Source organism: Caloenas nicobarica, chromosome 1 (genome assembly GCF_036013445.1).
Source record: "Caloenas nicobarica isolate bCalNic1 chromosome 1, bCalNic1.hap1, whole genome shotgun sequence".
In the NCBI taxonomy this organism is placed as follows: Eukaryota; Metazoa; Chordata; class Aves; order Columbiformes; family Columbidae; genus Caloenas; species Caloenas nicobarica.
The window spans coordinates 175665257-175684276 of NC_088245.1; the positions used below are offsets into that span (position 1 = coordinate 175665257).

Sequence of the window (19020 nt, forward strand, 5' to 3'; positions counted from 1 at the left end):
TTTAACTGTCTTATTCTAAATGGAAATATGTAGAATTTATGCTGGTATAGAACTTTTTATTCTGCTATTTGCTGTTTTTGCTGATTGACACATGTCTGGAAGACTCCTTAAGAAACAATATAATTAGTCTATTTGCATTGCCTGGAATTAGGTGACCTTTGGTTTTGGCAGTAATTAGACTATCCCTGCTGTACACTGTTACTTGCTGGTAGTCACTAACCAGGCAGAAAAGGAGTCCATGCAGCTCATTTAGTGAGCTACAAAAGCTTTTCAAATATCATTAAAATGAACAGAAAATTATAATTAATAGTTTAGTATAATTTTATGGTTGTGTCCCACAGATAAAATGTGGCTAGAAGCAGTTATTTACTTAGCCAAAAAAAATCTTAAAATAAATCAGTATTTTCTTGGGCACAACTTCGGTAACCTCTAATTCTAAAATTCTTCAGTGCTACAGCACCTGAAAGCATGTGCATATTCTGAGTGTTTTCTTCTCAGGATGTGTGTATGTAGGCACACATACTGAGCTTAATTTTTACCAAAGGTGTTTATAACTGGTTTTCTAAGGCTACTGAAAAATTTATGTTGCTGTGTAAATTATTTATATAATTCAAAGCCACATATCTTTTATAATGCTTCAATGTTATTATTTCTTTCATAGAAGATATTAAAAGGCAATGTGGTAAATTTTGAAATAATATTTTTTACACTAATCACAAAGACTTAGAAAAAATACTAAGAACCAAATTGCAAGGTGCTAGCACGCTTGATCATGTATGAATGATATCTGGCTGCATGAATCCAGCCCTGCAATAAGATAAACCCGGATTGCCATTACAATGAATTGAAAGTTCATGCTTTCATTTCTAGCAGTTGAGGCACCCAAGTAGATAGCCTTGATTAAATAGACTCCTAGTTTAGGTCTCACTTCTGTGCTTCAAGTTGCATGGTAGAATGAATTAAAATTATAAGGTACCCATAGTAAATGACTCACCAGAACTGACTTTTATACAGAATATCAGGATAGCGTTGAAGATTTACGAGTAAATTATAACTGCAGTTGCATCACCAGGTTAAAATAATTGATCTATGCATTTTTGTGATTGGCTTGTAGCAATGTAACATTAGAAGACAAATGAGGCATATTCACAGAACAGTATTAAAACCAGAAATTGCCATAGTCAACTAACTTCCATGATATTCTCTCCTTTCGTTGATCATAACAGATGTAATTTAAAAGTCCTATAAATTCAGAAAAGCTGAATACCAACAAAAAGGGTTTATTTTCAAAGTATAATTGAGACCTTTTTCTGGAGAGTTTGTAAACATCAATCCTCAAATATTTTTGTGAGATAAGTATGTATAATATATTTTTATGTACATGTCAGAAGAGTTATTCTTTTAGCTGAGTGCCCCATACATATACTATAGCTTTGGATGCAATTTTATATCTCTGTTTTCATAAATAAACACCAGATGTTCAGAATATAATTTAAATTCAAATTTGTGTTAACATAACGTAGAATTATATACATTTGAATAAAGTGATTTTTCAATCTAAAGCAGCAAATATGTTTTTCACTGCTGGCTCCACTGCTTCAAATCCTCAACCAGCAAGTGGTTTGGAAAGGTGAGCAAGGTGATTTTTCTGCTTAGGAAAAAGACTTATTCTACTTTAAACATCTATGTCACACATCTTAGAAAAGTCAGGTTTGTTTGGTCAGAGGAGATAAAATAGATGTTCTGTAGAGATGCCTATTTCTCTCTAAATACTTTTGCCTTTGAATAAAAACTTAAGGGTAAGTTATCCAGGATGTCTAATTTCAACTTAAACATGTGATTCTTAGATTTCAGGACTGAAATACATTGATCGCACTGTTCTCTAAAGTTTGACAGCTGTGCCTGAGTATCATCAAACAGCTCAGCTGCAAGAAAAGTTAATTCCAGTACCCTTCATTGCAGCTCTGTAGTCAAACTCCCCATCGAGTTGACTGACAGGAGGCTAGAGACCCATGTTACCACGCTACATCCTTGTCTTTCAGTTTTGTTGTTTTTGTTGTTTTGTTTGTTTGTTTGTTTGTTTGTTTTGTTTTTTCCTTTCTTTAATCAAGAAGTCAGTTTATTAGAAGTATGCATTTAGGTGTTCCTCACTCGCTCATCTGAAAGAGTTAAAACTTTAGTGTCACAGCTAAGATTTCTGAGCACTTAGTGAACCTGAATCAGTTTTGACAGTAATAGTAGACAGGCAGTCACAAAAATGAATACATTAATTTAGAAAATTCAGGATTTGCTATTTAAAAGAGAAGATTGACAACTTACAAACTTTTTTTTTTCTCAGGCTTGAAAAAAATCTTTGACATTTCATAGTCTTTAGAAATGCTGGTTCAGTGATATGTCGAACTTGTAAATGTAACTTTCAATACAAAATGGTTATTTTCACTTTTTATTCTGTATTAGTTTTTTTTTTTTTTTTTAAATAACCAGCAGAGAAAAAATCCAGTTATCAATAAAATTGTGTCATGTGGATGCACACCTACAACACTGTTGGCAGAGGGCTAGCCTTTAATAGATTCAGCTGTCTGAAAAATTAGGCACCTTACAATTGTCTGATGAAGCAGAAAGATGTAGGCACCTGTACAGGCTGTCAAATCTCACCCATTTTAAGTATATTTGTATCTAAATACAAATATATTATAAATTTTCCTTATTTTTTATCTTTTTTTTTACATTGAACTAGGTTTAGACAATTAACTGAGATTGGATTTTTAATTTTAATAAAATGTGTGAAATTTTATCTCCCATTCAAAGTATAAGAATGGAAAGCAGCCACTACACAATGTTATTCATTCTAGAGATAGTGACATTTGGTTATAACATTTCATTAGTTTCACAAATATTAATCAAGCTCTATAGTGAAACAAGAAATCTGAAATTCTTAAAGCTTTCTTAACTGAAGACTGCTCCGAATGATCTCCTCTGACCAGACTTGGACAAACACCACTATCTGGCTGAAAAACAAAACAAAAAAAAAGCAAAATAAACCAGAACAAAACAATGCAAAATACAGATTTTTTTCATTCATTTTAGTAACCTGATAATACCTCTCAAATTAATTTTAGGAACTTTCACTATCCAGCCACATCATTTTAGTTTGTAAGTTGCCAATCGTGATGATGATGTTTCATTTTTAGAGTAGGTAATTATATAGTGTAGAAGTGAGGGGCAGGGAGTAAAACTTTAGACTGATTGAATATCATGTTGTGTTACTTTCCTTCAGGAACAGATCTTTGTGTTTGTCACCACAAGTTTACTGAGTCCCTCATTTTATGAGATGCTGGGCAAAGGTAAATGATGGTGATTTGCCTCCTTTAAAACAAAGTTATTATGTTAAAAACATTTCAACAGAAAATATTTGGTTAGCTGAGGGTTAAAATAATACAAATTGGCACTCTTTTCTATGTATACTATTAATTTGGCAGTGTTCTGTGGATCTCTGAATAAATGAAAAGAAACACTCACCCTACCCCCTTTTTTACAGAATCCAAAACAGTCATTTCAGTACCTTCCCTGGATAATGAGACACAAATATAGATCTTCAGGAATATTCTGTATAACAGAAAATCTTTGTGCACTTTTCTAGAGTGTGATCTGCCTATCTACCTACCTGTCCACATATGTACAAAGGCATGGAAATACACAGACCTGCTATGCAGGCACAGATATGTTGGCTGTGAAATTATGAAGTATTTTGTCAGGTGTATTTTAGGCCAGCTTTTTATCTGAAGTTATGAATGAAAGCTATCTAGATGTAACTAGAAACAGATTTATTTTCTTTTTTAATATAAAGAAACATAAACTTTAATAATTTCTAATTATTCCAGCTATGGTTACGAGGGATTTGATGGATACTCTTGGTTTTCATTTGGTTTTGGAGAAATAATGTATTACCCATGAACAACTTTCCTGAATGATGACTGATGTTGGTGTCACAGTTATATTAATGTCATTCCTGTTTAAACGTGTTAAGATAAGGGGTACAGACAGGTTTGGGTTGAGCATGGAAGGTGTTTGCATTTCATGTGCGCAGCATTTACTACTAATGCAAGTTTAAAATTGCCTGGGATAACTCATATAACACCGACATTCAGTGTTTTCAAATTCAGAAAGGGCAAAATATACTTCAGCACTTTCAAGTTGGACTGGTTTTAATTTATTTTTCTAATCAACATCTTGAAATATAACCTTCTTATTTACAAAATAGGAGGTGAAATTGTCTCTAACTGTAGCCCATGAAACGTTCTGAATGTTAAACCTCGTAGAAAACTACACAAAGTTCTATTCATAGAGAATGGCCTTTTCAATATATTTCAGAATTGTTACAGGAGAAACAGCAACAGGATACATTTGTATATAGAAGCCCTAGATATACAACAAAGATGGTTGTAGAAAATGTTCACAAAATTGGGACTTTTCTGTGCATAAAGGATGGGAATTTTTTTCCCTAAATAAAGGCTGAAAAAAAATTTTGGTTTCTATAATATTCAGGATGACTCTAAGTTCGTTTTGCTTTAATCATTAAAAAAAAAAAGTTGCAAGAGCATTTTGAAAATTACTTTTGAAAGTAACTTCAGTCAGTCAGAAGCATAAACGAAAGGCTTTGTGTTGCGCCATGATTTTTTTAGTACTCTAGAAATACCTACAGATTCATTTGTGATAATATCTTCAGTTCAGAAGGATTTGTAAATTATAAACCTGTGAAACTAGGAATTTATTAAAAAAAAAATAAAACCACCACCAACAACCACTTGCTGACCTTTAGCTACAAAGGTATCTAAATCCTTTATTAAATTCACTACTAGTATTATAGGCTCTGGAACTATTGAGAAGAGGATTATGCCTATAGTTTGCCTCAGGATTAGATTTTGAAGTGATTTACTAGCATTATCTGAAAGGTGTTGCGATTCTCCCACCCCCTGCAAAACAAAAGAAGTCAATATTGAATATTGCGTTATCCTTAAATTTTAGTATATTTATTTCTATTAATAATAAGCAGTAGAATATGTTCTAGCTAAAATACAGATGCATACAATCTATCAATTATATTTTTATAGCTAAATATTGTAATTGGAGTAACTCATATTAATTTTTATTATTTACAACAAAAAATTCCAAGCTGTTCGTTATTATTTCAACCTGCACTAGTTTTAATTACCTAAAAAAGGGAACAGGGACAGAATATTTCACCTGCAAACATGTTTCCTTTCTGTATTTCTCATTTCTCTACCAAGTAAGAAACAGAATAGTTAAAAGTTCTTTGGAAGTTGTTAAAACAAAGTGTCATCAACAGCCTAAGATGTTAAAATAGAAAGTTGTCACTGACATTTTATCTATGCAAAAAAGACTTCTAATCTCAAGATATGGAGGTAAAAATGACAGATAAATGGTAAATAGGAGTACAGTATAAAGGTGTCACTTCTCTTTGGCATCTCCAGCTGCTTTCCTCCACAGCCTTATTCAAATTTATTGCTGATTTTTTTCAAGTCTATAAAAAATCTTGGAGTGTAACACAACCTCACATAATGCTTCCCTCAACTTTTATAGCAGAGGTATGATTTACTATTGCAATAAAACTCTGCTATCAAGTATTTTCTAACTGCTTTTATCTCTTCTGTTGATGAATAAAATGTAAAATGAGATTCCTATCTGAATATATAATTGAAGACAAAGTTACTTATTGCAAACTACTTTGGGAAGCAAAATAGATTTAGGTGTGTTAGTTTAACACTGACACAAAAATGTCTCGCAATGTATAATTCTTTTCTTTGATATCCAGGAGCCTCAGAATTTAAGCAGACTGGTAAAACCCACAAGACTTCGGCTCTGTAATCACAGGGACATACAGTGATTTCTGTGTTGACTTCTGCATCAAACAATTGGATCATTGCTGCTGTTTTCCTAATAGAATTCAAATTTGATCCAAAAGCAATATTGCCTAAGCTGTTTCTATATATTCCAGTGATGCTTCATTTTATTTAGATCAAGAATTACATTTCTAAATGCTAGAATTGTGAATTCTTTGCAGAGAAAAAAGGGCATAAGCATTTTATTCATACAAAATGTTGTCATGCAGCAACAAGCAAAGTAGATTTTACACCTGCTCACTTTCTCCTTCATTCATTACTCATTAACTTTGCAATACTTTTCTCAGCAATATTGCAAGAAGATAAAAATAGAAGTATAAAATGAAGAAAGTAAAAAAAAAATCAAGAACGATACCACACATTTCCTCCAGATGTGAGTGCTTTGAATGACACATCTTAGAAGCTTTGGCATCCATTAAACATGTTGCCTCCTGTGGCTTAAAAGGATGTTCTGTTGATATTAAATTCAATGAGTTTTTTTCACAGGCCTGTGTGGTGGAGTTGCAGTTTAGCATAACAGGCAGGTTATAGTCTAAAATGTGTGGCATGCAGAAACTGTCAGACGCACAGTGTGGACACAGTGAATGGAGTATGTTCTAACTTCCATGTGCAAGGATTTCTGCATGGGACTAACCTCGGCATGAATGGAGGTGGTAGCACACCCTGCTGAGTTGCCTTTTGTGCTTTTATTGCAGTGCTCATACAAGACTCGCTGTTTCTCGGCTGGTTTTTCTTCTCAGATGAACAGTGAGAACTGCACTTCCTATTTGCTACCAATTTTTTCTCCTGTTTGCTGCCCTGTCAGATTTATTTGGAAGAATTTTTGAAGCAGTAGAAAAAATGTTATAAGAAGGCTGCCATTTCTAAGAAGCATTTATTTTAGAGCATTTTGAAGGTCTTTTTTTTTAATATTTTTTCCGAGTTATCTCAAGCTTTTGAAATGTGCCTTGCTTCTGAATTGGAAATAAATCTGAAAATTCATATGAAGGGATTTTAAAAAAATAATTTCAGAATAATCAGTTTTATTTAAATACTACTTTGTACTCTAATACACAGAATAATACAAACAGAAAATAGAACAGGATGACATTTCATGGCTGTCTATGACAGCATGGTTTTGGATTTGCTAACCTAGTAGATCTCTTTCAATTCTATGAATAGTAATTTCAGAAGAAAGGATTAAAGACAGTCAACATCGTCAGCTTTTTGCTTCTTTGAAACAAAATTTCGGTAAAATTACAATACACTGTGAGCTGTTTCACAGTTCCAGTAGAAAATGCTTCCAGCATTTTCTTTTTCTCAAACTACTCCAAGTGTTTAACATATGCTTTAAAAAGTGACTTGTAGAAGTAATTAGACTGCCATTTTGTAAGTAAGGTGTATGAAGAACTGCATCGTTGTCTTGTGCCACCTTTTTTCTTCAGCATGAATTACTGGAAGGTGAAATTGTGCTGCTAACCTTGAATGCCTCTTATCATACCTTAGTAATCCTGTAACAATCTTCCACCCACATTTTTCTTCCCATTCCTATGGGATTTTAATTTCGACTGAATGACTAGACCATCTCATGTTTGGTGGCAGTTACTAGTGAGCTACAACTTTAGGAGACAGAGAAGGCAAGGTGCGGAAACAGAAGACTGTCCATTTACTGCCTCATGTCCCCATGGAAGCTAGCAGAGGGTTTGAATTAAGAAACAGAATAGCAAACAGCAAGGCTGTGCTAGTTCTTTTTCCTAACTAAGCATTGCTTAAAGAAAGACATCTATATAAGTATTTCATAAGTCTATCTCATGAACAGTATATTAATAAGATTTTAGAAAGGAAATTTTAATTACAACTATTCCAGAAATTAGTACTGGAGGCAAACAAGGAGGAAGAGGCTTGTGTGAAGTCAGCAACCAGAGCAGGGTATAAAATTCACGTTTCCCAATTTTCAGCCACTACAGCAAATGCCTTCTTAACACCAGAGAAAGTGTATATAAATCACTTATCTCACTTAATCAATTGTCTGCCATTGCAGAGGACTTTGGATTGGTAGCATCTGTTTTTTCTCATTTTCTGTCTGCCTTTGGCACAAAGCTTAGTCTTCTGAGAACTGAAGTGCTAACTAAAGTCTTTGGGCTTAATTTAAGAGCTTGTGGGTGAAGCTTAATGGTTTATGAAATATGGGAGGTCAGAGTAGATGATCTAATAGTCCCCTCTCACCTTAAACCATATGAAACTATGTAGACTCCTAAAATATCATAAAACTAGCACCAGTATCACAGATTACAGTGATAAATGCTGAGCTAAACCTTCTGCTTGGCTGCAGCCTGAGAACAAGACTATGAGCATCCCAGTGCTGTGAAGAGGCTCAGCCTGTCACTGTGTGCCAGAGAAGAGCAGCAGCAAGAGAATCTGAAATAGCTGCACCTAATGTAACAGACAGGATGTTTCATGAAGACAAAAAAAAAAAAAAAAAAGAAAACTAGAAAACTTTTGGAAAGTAAACTCACACAAGAAGAGTGGTTTGTCTAAATGCTCACAGCTCACAGCTAAAAGCTTACAGCTCAAAGCTAAAAGCTAAAAGCTCAAAAGCTCACAGGTTTTGTTCTCAGGAATGAGAACTGTTATATACAGACTATATGAATTATTTTTCAGAGTTTTTTTGCTTTTGTTTAGTTACAGACACTGTGAACAAGTTCTCTTGAAAAAGGTTACTACTGAGTCTCACATAAGGGACTGTGTCCTCTATGGTCACTGAGTTAAGATATTTCTGGAAACCAGCATGACTGGTTCCAAAAGGGTCTGAACCCCTTTTTGTGTTACTCTGCACTCTATATGTACCAATGAAAACTGCTGCTTGAGAAAAGGGTTTCATGTCCTTGATGGCAGGTTGAACAGTATGTTTCAGTCGCAGCCGGCTGGAAGTAGAAGCTCCATTGAAGTTTGCTGAAAAACTACTGTGGAATAGAAGTTGATTAGGAAATGCTTCAGAGGTGCGATATTTTTGCTTGTGTGGAAATATGCCTGCTTTCTCTATACATATTCCAGACAGGAGAACAACTGCCACTCTCAGATATGTAAGGCAAAATATAGATAACTGAAAACCAGATCTAGTTCCAGAGATATGTACAGAGGCACCAGCATTGCATTTCACTCCAGCTGTTGTGATCCCTTACCCTGTGCTCTCTCCTTCACTGAGCAGCATGACTGCTTTTGCTGTTGTTTTGAAGATTTACTCAGCAGGTAAGTCTTGTGATGTGAGATGATGCACTGCTAGCTCTGCTGCCCTTGTGCAGTGAGAAGGGCCTAACACCTTATGAAGATCAACAGACATGCATTTAGGGGAGAAGAATTTTGTGGATACACTTTATTATTTTCTTCTCCTTTTAACTCAATTTTTTATGTGTTACCTTTAAAACATAAGCAGGGAAAATGCAGTTAGATTATCTTTGTGATAGTGTTCTTCATGGAAATGAATAGAGCAGGACTGCATTTTATACAGTGTAAGGAAGAGCTGTTGCTGTAATCAGGGTATAAGGTAAACAGATGGATAGGGATTTTAGTTGTGCAGACATAGCTGAGAAATGTCTTTTAAAATCTGTAGGACAGAAAGAGTCCTTAAAATTTGAGCAGTGTCTGGATGTAAAGACCTAGAGATAGGAATCTAGAGAGAAATATTACTTAAAATATCATTTAAGTGACAAAATAAAAATAAGGAAAGTGAAAAGAAGATTGCAGAATAAGAAGTAATTAGAAAATTTATTTCCCCAAAGATCAGTTCCTACATGCAAATGTAAATTCTAAATGCACAGAATTCTTCAGATGAAGATTATAACTTTTTTAAGAACTAAAGATTAAATAGAAGGTTGTCCTAGCCAAAATAACATTGTTTCAGGGGAAAAAAATCCAATACACATTTATGTTGTCAAAAACAGGTAAATATCTTTCAGGAACACAAAAATTTCCCTGAACACTTACATTGACTGTGAGACTGCAAATCTCTTAGTCTCAGAGAGAAACTAAAAATATAAAAGCAGCTTCATGGAATAAATTCTCAACTGGCAAAACTGGGATTTTGATGGGGTTCCAACAACATATGCTTGGCTGACATAACACTATTCTATAGAATGTTGTTTTTCATCTTGCTCAGAATTTGTGCCTAACCAGATCTTTAGGCTGTTGTTGTCCAGCTTCCTCAGTCCCTGTCTCAGTGTAGATGAGGACCTGTGTCGTTTGTGATTTCATTGTGACTCTGCAGGTCCATTGAAATCTGGTTGGAGGTGCTAATGCACCTTCTGGCTGTATTGGAAATGGATAATCGGAACAGTAGAATGAAATTGGCTTGTATGGTACCAAACTGTCCTGCTTATAATCATATCGGTCTGTTACAAATATTTTATTAGAAGAATGACATTACTATGAAAGGTGGAGGTTTGGGGGATATTTGGGTTTCAGGTTTTTGGGGGGGTTTTGATTTTTTTCTTTTCCTAGGCAATTCAGCATTATTTGTGTTTGACACTATCCAAAAAGGAAGAAATAAACTCTACATAAAATTGCGCATAAAAATTGAAGAAGACAAAATCACGTTTTTATGTATACATTAAAACTAAGTGTTGACTTCTATTTATATAAGTGCACCAGAGTGCAGATAGAGAAATCTTATGGTGATACAGAAAGAAATCTCATCCAGCTAAGGAGAATTAATATAATTGAAGGGCACATTCAAGCTCCTTTTGCTTTTAGCTTTACTGAATATTGATCAGGCCTAGTATGTTTTAAGGGTTTCCCTAGAAATGTCACACTGTCTGAGAAAACCGCATCCCTTTTTAATCAAACATCATCAATACAATAAGTCAGTCTTGCCATGATTTTGCAGAACTTGCTCAGCCTGGCACACTACCTCTTACATTCCAGGAAGAGTGATTTCCCTGTCAGCTCTTTCAGTGATGAGAGGTTTTTTCTCACTCTTTATATTTAGCTGGCTTCAGGATACAAAATCACTTAGCTATGTAATTGAGATTCACTTCTTATGTCAACATTATGTCGCTTAAAAGTCTGTCTTCACTGAAGAGGTTTTGAGTCGTACATGATTTTTATACCCAACCCCACCTTATATTTGTAAGATTTAAACCTCACTGAGGCATTCTATAAGTGTAAGTCAGTTGTGATACAGATCTCTGAATTTTCCTAAAGAATCCTCTATCACTTCCCAATAAACATGATTTTACATTTACTAATAGCCCTTTGCCATTTTCTGCCCAGAGAACATATTAGATTTCCTTCTTATGATTGCTGACAGCAAGAAAATGGTTAACCCAATGTGAAGATACTAATTCCCAGCCACAGAGGTGGAGTCTGAATCACAGAGCATAGCTTCTTTATACACTGAAACTTATATTTTTTGTAAACATGCATATATTGGCAATCACAGGTTATGCATGTAACTTATTATTAAGTTTTGGCTGAAATAACACATGCTGGTAACTGAGAATTTTGAGGTGGTGGGTTTAAGCACATAAAATTTAGCCTTTGCTCAGAGGAACACAACAAAAAACTCCATTAAATTTATTTCTGGATGTGAAACAGAAAATAATGACCTTGTGTCAAAAGACAACCCACTTTTTATGTAGCCTGTGTTGTATTTGCTCAGTGCATTCTGTATTATTAATCAAGAGGTGGAGATGAAGTCCTAAAGGGGACAGATAATGTTGTTCTGGAGTTGTCCTGGTTCTTCCTTGCTGGTATGAGAAACTGAGTAGCAGAGAAAAACTGCTCACCCTCTTGTGCATGGATCGACTTAATTGTTGAATTAATGGACTTTCATGCTTAATACTTGAGGTGACGTAGGGAGCTGATACAACAGGTGGTATCTTTTAACAGATGGATACTACGTGCTATCTGTCTTTCAAGAACTGAGGTGATAATTTTGATTTGCTTATCTAGTATCTTGCTGTATCTGGGTTTTGAATGAGGTCATCCTAATTATGAGCCATTTCACAGCTGAGTGACTTTATTCTACTGTTAGTAAGAGTGATACTAGTCATCTTCAGTCATATGTATATCTGTTACTGCCAGCAAGCGTCCTTTCTTTCTTCCACCCCAATGCTTAAGGTCTTTCTTTCTAGCTGCTATTTGTTTCAACACAGTAAACATCGGAATAACACAACCTTAGCCTACTATGAAGGAGGAGACCAAGTGGAGAGTAGGAGCTGCCTGTGTGCATAGGTGTATTTTGGCCTTACCCACATGCAAGTGACATATTCTTCTCAATGCCGAATGTTAGGAATTCAGCATCAATTAGTTGATACCTTCATTTCCCCAGTATAAAAAGGGCATGGAATGAAGTATAGGGCAAATAATTCTGCTGTCTGGTGTAAGATTAGAAGTTTGTGAAAGCTGGGTATGATTTTACAGTTTACCATAAAATTAAATTGCATTTACTGGTGGGAAAAAATGTTGTAAACTAATTTCACCAGTTCATTTCAGACCTTTTCATTTAAACTGACAGAAGCAAATTATGGTGCTATAGCTCGTTCATCCATGATTTCATGCTCCTGCACCCCGGGAAACAAGAGGCAAATCTCAACAGGTTTCTCCATGGTAAAACATTTTTAATTAGTAAATAATTCTGAAGCTGTACATTCAAAACAAATCTTCACTAAGCAAGCCACATTGTCACTTCCAATCACAGCACTTTCAGATTTCTCAATGACTGTGTGCATAGGTTCACTTTTCACAGTGGCTTTCTCTCCAAAGAGAGGAGAGTGTCAGTCCTGAACACTGTTGTTGTTTCTTGCCACTTAGACTAGCATACAAATTGAGCCAAGTAAGCCTTTGTGGAAGCAATCCGTGAGACCTATAAATAGAAACTAAACAGTGAGTGCTGAAAAATGTGAGGGAATGTCAAACAAAGATGTGTTTAGCTTAATGGAAGTAAGGTAAAAAATAGTGTTTTCCGGTGAGGGCTTTAACAGGCAGAGTGAAAACCAGAAACTTGAATGTCTTTTGTAATGTCTGTTTTTAATTCATAAAGAAGAGAAGCAATTAAAACTCCTGGGCTAGGATAAAAAGGATATAAATAAAAGAAACAGAAAAAAACTGAACCACATTTCCAAAAGATTTACAATTACTTGGCAAAGATGATTGAAAAAAGTTTTATTGAAAGCATAGATTTTGTTTCCAATTACTTTGATCTTCTTCCTCCTAATAGGACTAAATCTCATACTTGTGTGGATGTCTTGGCAACATCCTCTCTCCCTACTTGTTTACAAGATGCTGTGGTATATCTACTAAGAGAAAAGTATATTTAATCATAATTTTAATGTTGCAGAATCTAGCACCCAGAAGCTAGCATTGATGTTTTTACTGGAAACTCAGTTCAGCCCCCTTGTGTGCAGGAATTACAATAGCCTTTTATTAACTGATCGTATATTAATCATTATTTCCAGAAAAAAACTTGATCCTCTTCAGTGCACAGAATATTCAGTCCACGTTAATGTGCTAACCTCAGTGTTTGCCTTTCTCCGTGTTGTTCACTATATGTTGATGTGATTTGTTGCAGTGTTCATATCCTGTTTTGAAAACAAAGCTATTAGTTTTCTCATGGAATTTGCTATGACATTTATCTCTACTGTATCTGAATGCCTTGCAAATATTGATGCATTTATTCTTCAGTGCAGAATCAAAGGATATTAGTACCCTTTGTGGCTTTGAAGAAGTGGAGCATAAGCCACTGTTGCATGCATGATCTCAACTCTCAGAACCTAAACTAATAATTCAGGGAATAAAACCCAGAAACTAAAGGTGAAATTACTTGATTTCAGTAACATTTCATCTTACTTAGAGGAGGTTATGTAGACATTGGGTTTAGTCAACAGCAAATAAGTAGCACTGACAGGAAGTCATTCATCCCATACTAAGGATGATGTCTTAAACTTGGCATCCTTGGCAAATGCCTATTTCTGTCCACTGACTTGAAAAGTAACCTACTATTTTCTCCTTAATTGGTCATTTGTAGAAATTATAACAATTTCCCTAGTATCATGTACACATTTTATATGATGAGGGGAAGGACAAAATCTATTTCAGAGTAGGATTCATCATACAGATTTTCCAGGGGATGTTTTTTTAATCCTTTAACCTATATCTTTTAATGCCTAGATTTGAAGCAAATCAATTTCTGATCATTCAGCACTGAATTTTAGTTCATTCCCAGAAGAGTTTTGTCCTACTGCAGTCAATCAGACAGTGTTTTCTCTTAGATAGTTTATTTTCTCAGTGGATTTCTCCTTGTCTCTTCCATCCATTTCCTAGTCCTAACTGTGCAGGCCAACTAGAGGCTATTCTCTCAATTCCTTGTAACATCTACTTCTTTTCAGCACCTTCCTCTTGTCCCACTTGTAAATAAGAATGGATACCTATTCTTATTTTGTCCTTGGCTTGTCATACAGCCTTGGTCTTACCCACTACCTTTGTGCTGCCTTTCATTTCATTCTTCTTCCCTGCCTACAAGTTTCAGACTGCTTCCCTAACTCCAATGCTCCTCTTTCTGTCCAGTTTCAGTCATCTCTTCTGTTAATTTTTTGTTTCTAGACTCAGCTTCCTTGCCACTTCCTTGGTTACAGTGTACACACCTTGCATCCTCTGTGGAAATCTAGCTTGTATCTATATGGCAGTCTAACTATTGCTTCTTGCATGTTGCTCCAAAAAGTGTATTGTTTCTCCATAAATGGCTGTATTCTGGAACAATGTAATGCATTAAAAATGACATTCAGGTTTGTTTCCCTGAATTATTACTGTTAAAAGGAAGGAAATCTAGGAATTTAAACAAACCAAACCAACTAACCAAACACATTTAGAGACATTATGAAGTCTGGCTGAAAAAAGTAGCTGCCTTGCTAACTCCTCTCCCCTAAAACACATGTGCTGTAATTTACAGGAATGAAGCACTCCTATAGTGTTTACTTTCTTCAGTCTTCCATAGTCTAAACTGCTGCAGAGAAAAATTAACCTCCTTCTCGTCCGTCTCCTGCTGCTCAGAGAGTTTTGAATAGCAGCAGGAAAATATGACAGAAGAGTCTTGTCAGTTTTAACTCTGCTGCAGCCTGTCAAATCTTTGGGTTACAGCAGTGGCACTCCAGCTGTCTGTCTGCTGAGTTAGAAAGCAAGCACCACATTGCCTTCATTCAGTTTATAGTTTTGAGACCTTCTTTTCAGAATTTTTTAAAAAGCTTAGATTCTGCAGAAGCTGATAAGGACCTGGAAGGAGTGAATATATTCACTAATAACTCAGAGCAAATTCCCAGATTGACATTAATTTGATTCACTTATATAAGTGGACTGGAATTAAGTATTACATTGCATTTTGATATCCTGATATTTCTTTATGATGAATATCTCACAGACTGTAATGAAATTAGCTCAAGTACTAGAAACATCACAAGAAAGTGACCCTGCTGAGTGTTCAACTGAATGAACACAGATAGGCAAATGGGCTTTTTTAACATCTGAGTGTGTCTCAAAGGAATTACATAGGTGAGTATTGGCATGTAGGAAGCTAAAACGTCAGACACTTTCAAAATATGCTTCTTCTAAGATTTTTTTCTGCCTATAACCAGTTAAAGTTTGTATTTTTGACATCACGTAGAGGATTGCATACAATGATGCTTCATGTGAGTATCAGATAGAATCCTCATCTTGAAATCCTTCATTGCCTGTAGCTTTCTCGTCACTTCAAAACAAAATGGCAAGTGAAGGAAGATCTTTACCCTGTCAGGCTTCACTAATGTATTACAGCTCCTGTAGTGTTGTCCTAAAGTGCCAGAATGCTGTGCTGAATGTAAGCACCATTCAAAAATATCAGCTAGTTCACTATCCCCCACACCTATCCTTTACTTTAAAGCATTTTAGAAATAACCTGTTTTGTTGGAATTGCTTTGTCCAAGTCCTTTAAAGACAACAATTGCAAAGAAATCAAACTGCCCTCTCTCTCCTTGGCCTGGAAAGACCTGAATATTCTAGCTGTCTCTGCAGCCAACTCCACTGGAATTCGAAGAATTACTTCAAAGTTTGATTATCGGTATCCCAACCCCTGTTAAACTCTGGACAATGCTTGGCGAATTAGTTTCAGAGCAGTATTTAGGGTCTAAAGGAGCATGTCTGTTTAATCTGGCAAAAGCCATCTCAGCTGTATTATTAAGCCACTGAGGGAATTTTCAAATGCTGGTTTCTCTGTTCTTCCTTCTGGCATCTATCCTGAATTGCTCCCAGATCAGAGAGATGTGAAAGTCCCTTATGATTAAGGGTCTCTTTGTGAGAATGTGTGGGTGGCCCTGTGCCAGACCACTGCCTTTCATTTCTGTAAAACCCTTCACCTGCAGATGACAGACAGCAGAGTGACAGAGTGATAGCTGTTAGAAGGAAGGCAAAAGAGAGAAGCTGTCATTGGAGTGTTGGCAGATTCACAAATATGTGACTATTCTTCCATACTTATCTCAAGGCAAGATAGTGGCCATTGAACTGGGTATTGCTTCACATAATCACTACCACTTAGGCATTGAAGAGAGAAAAACTTCTAGGCATCTCAAGTCATCTGCCTTAGTTAGAAGCTATCCTTGCTGTTTTGCTCTGCTGGCACCTAAGCTGCTGCAACTTGCTATTTTCAAGTGTTGATAAACAATATAATAGACGATGCTATTGATTAAAGCAAATAAGGCAATGATTAAAGCTTCTGATATCCTACCATTTCTGTACTCAGCCAGCTCTAAAAGAATTTGCAGTGATGATGTTGGATCCATGTATTTTGATATGGGAATCGGTACACTGTGACTGTCTAAGTTATTTAATACATCTTGTACTTCGTAGGATTCACTCATCTAAAAAAAAAAAAAGAAAACGGAAACAAAAGGCTTTAGAACAATGTTTAGATCCCCTTACTTTTAGTATAACATATTAATCTCATTCTAAGTCATAATTGCCTGCTTTGCCTTAGAAATAGCACAGCATGGAAGCTGACATATTAGTCATTTCTTTATCAAAGTATGCCTAAAAGATAGGAAACCTGTTCCTGCAGTGTACAGGGAAATTGTTTCTAGGCAAACAGATTAGAATTTTGCAAAATATTTTTATTTTAGTAATGCCTGCATTTCAGCTCAATCCTGTCTCTTTTCAGTCTTTTTAGAAGTGTTATTTGTACAAGTTTTCCAGACATAACTGTGAAATAAACCTTCTAAACTTCTTGCATTACCTTTCCCCCATCCTGCCCCCCCCCTCTCTAAGATGTATGGTGCTTTCTGGTTCACGAATTAGATTTCTTCCTGATTCGCATTAACAAGGATCAAAACCTTTTATTAATATGGCTTTCTATTTCTAATCTAGAAGTTTTGGGGAGTTTGGTCAAGATCCTGATGCAGAACTACTATATAAGTTTATATAAACTATGGATTTTGTACGGAAGTTTACCAAAATCATGGAAATCAGGTACACAGAAGATTTAGTTAAAGTTATTGATAAAAAAATAAACCCACAAATCTCAAAGATGTTATGCAAACATATAAATCTAATAAAATTTTCCTTGAGAAATCCTGAAAGGAGTTTACCCTTTTAGTACTGTATATGAACCAGTAAGGGCCATTTTTACTTGAAAAGTGATGTAAGCATGCAGTGTTTGTTTAGATTATATTCTTGCAAGTGGATACACTTACTTTGACATGATTGTGATTCTGTAGATGTGTGTGTAGCCATAGCCTTCATCAGCACATGTAATTTATGAGTCCACCCAGTATTGTGCCGTTTAACACTTTTTAATTCAGGAATCTCTTAATCATGGAGAATAGATTTATTACAAGATGGAAAAAATATATATATTTAGTGAATAGAAATAAAAATGGATCTGTTCTTTTCTCCAAAACAAAGCATAAATGCTGAGAATAGTAAGTGTTCTAATTGTAATTCCAGAAACCTCTCATGGTATTTCTTTATTTATTTAGCAAAATACATGTGAAAATTTCAACTCCCCAATCTAATTATTCTGCTCACTAAGATTCTGACTGGTAAGTCTTCTCTACACTGAGCTTTTGTGGTTTTGCTGTTCATATTTCTTAATTATTTTGGTCAAAAAACTCTCTCTGTGCTCATTTGCCTCAATTAATTTCACTCAGTTATGTCCGAATCTCAAGCAAAAGTCTTTTAAGAAAACGTTTCCATTAGTTTTTGCTTCTTTTACCCTCTAGACTCTTTCATTGGTTTTGCCAACATGTCTGCTTTTTTGGCACACCTGCTTTTGCTGTGTAGAGTGTGTTAGTTTTTTCTCTCAGAATCAATCATGAGCAGCTTGCAACCAAATGCCTGATTAAAAAGTTAGCAGACCTTGAGTGCAATTACTTCAGCTCTATGGCATTCACACATTAAACCCAGTGTTAATTATTTCTCATTTTTGTAACAAACCTTATAATAGGATAAAAACAGAGCAGATCATTTCTTGAAGTTAAAACAGCAGAAAATAAAGATATTTACTCTGATTAATCATGTCAATATGAAATTAAACACAATTGCAAGTAAACATAGAGGGTTTTTGTGTTAGACACCAGTGAAAATTGTCACTGGTATGGTTTGAAATATTCATTCTAGAGGCTGGCACAATACGCACATTTGTCGTATTTGAGTTCAGACAGAAAGCAGGGTTGACTAAAGCAGTTTTTGAGTTGCCGGTTTGGAGGAGTTTCACACCATTATTTATAAAATAGTACTTGGATATTATCATACAGAAATGTTCATATCATATATTGTGTGAAAATAATCATAATTTTCCAGAAATTAGTCATTCTATGGTTTCACTTGAATTACTCATGTGTGGTATCATATCACTTCAGTAATGTTTTTTGTTTTGGGTTTTTTTTTTAATATATATTTGAAGAAACTTTAGTTAAAAATATCTTTAAAGTATCAGTAAAGAATAGCCTGAGAACACAGTGAGCTGAGTGGTATCACAGACTAATGACCTCTTCTAAGACTAAAACAACTCCTGTAATTACTGCAAAACTTATATTTAAGTATTTTCACAACCATTTATTAGAAATGTTTATGCAGAATATCCTGTTCTCACCATTACTTAAAA

The 19020-nt window shown here is 35.1% G+C and overlaps 1 protein-coding gene across 7 annotated transcripts in view; it reads left to right on the forward strand.

Moving 5' to 3' along the window:
* PCDH9 (protocadherin 9) overlaps positions 1-19020 on the forward strand; it is a 680268-nt gene that overhangs the window by 405319 nt on the left and 255929 nt on the right. The window contains exons 4-5 of one of the 7 annotated variants that reach the window (XM_065642184.1): positions 9387-9422; positions 14767-14776. The exons of the other annotated variants lie outside the window; for them this stretch is intronic. Coding sequence (XP_065498256.1) covers positions 9387-9422; positions 14767-14776 — 46 coding nt within the window. The remainder of the gene's footprint in view (positions 1-9386; positions 9423-14766; positions 14777-19020) is intronic. 7 annotated transcript variants of the gene reach the window in all.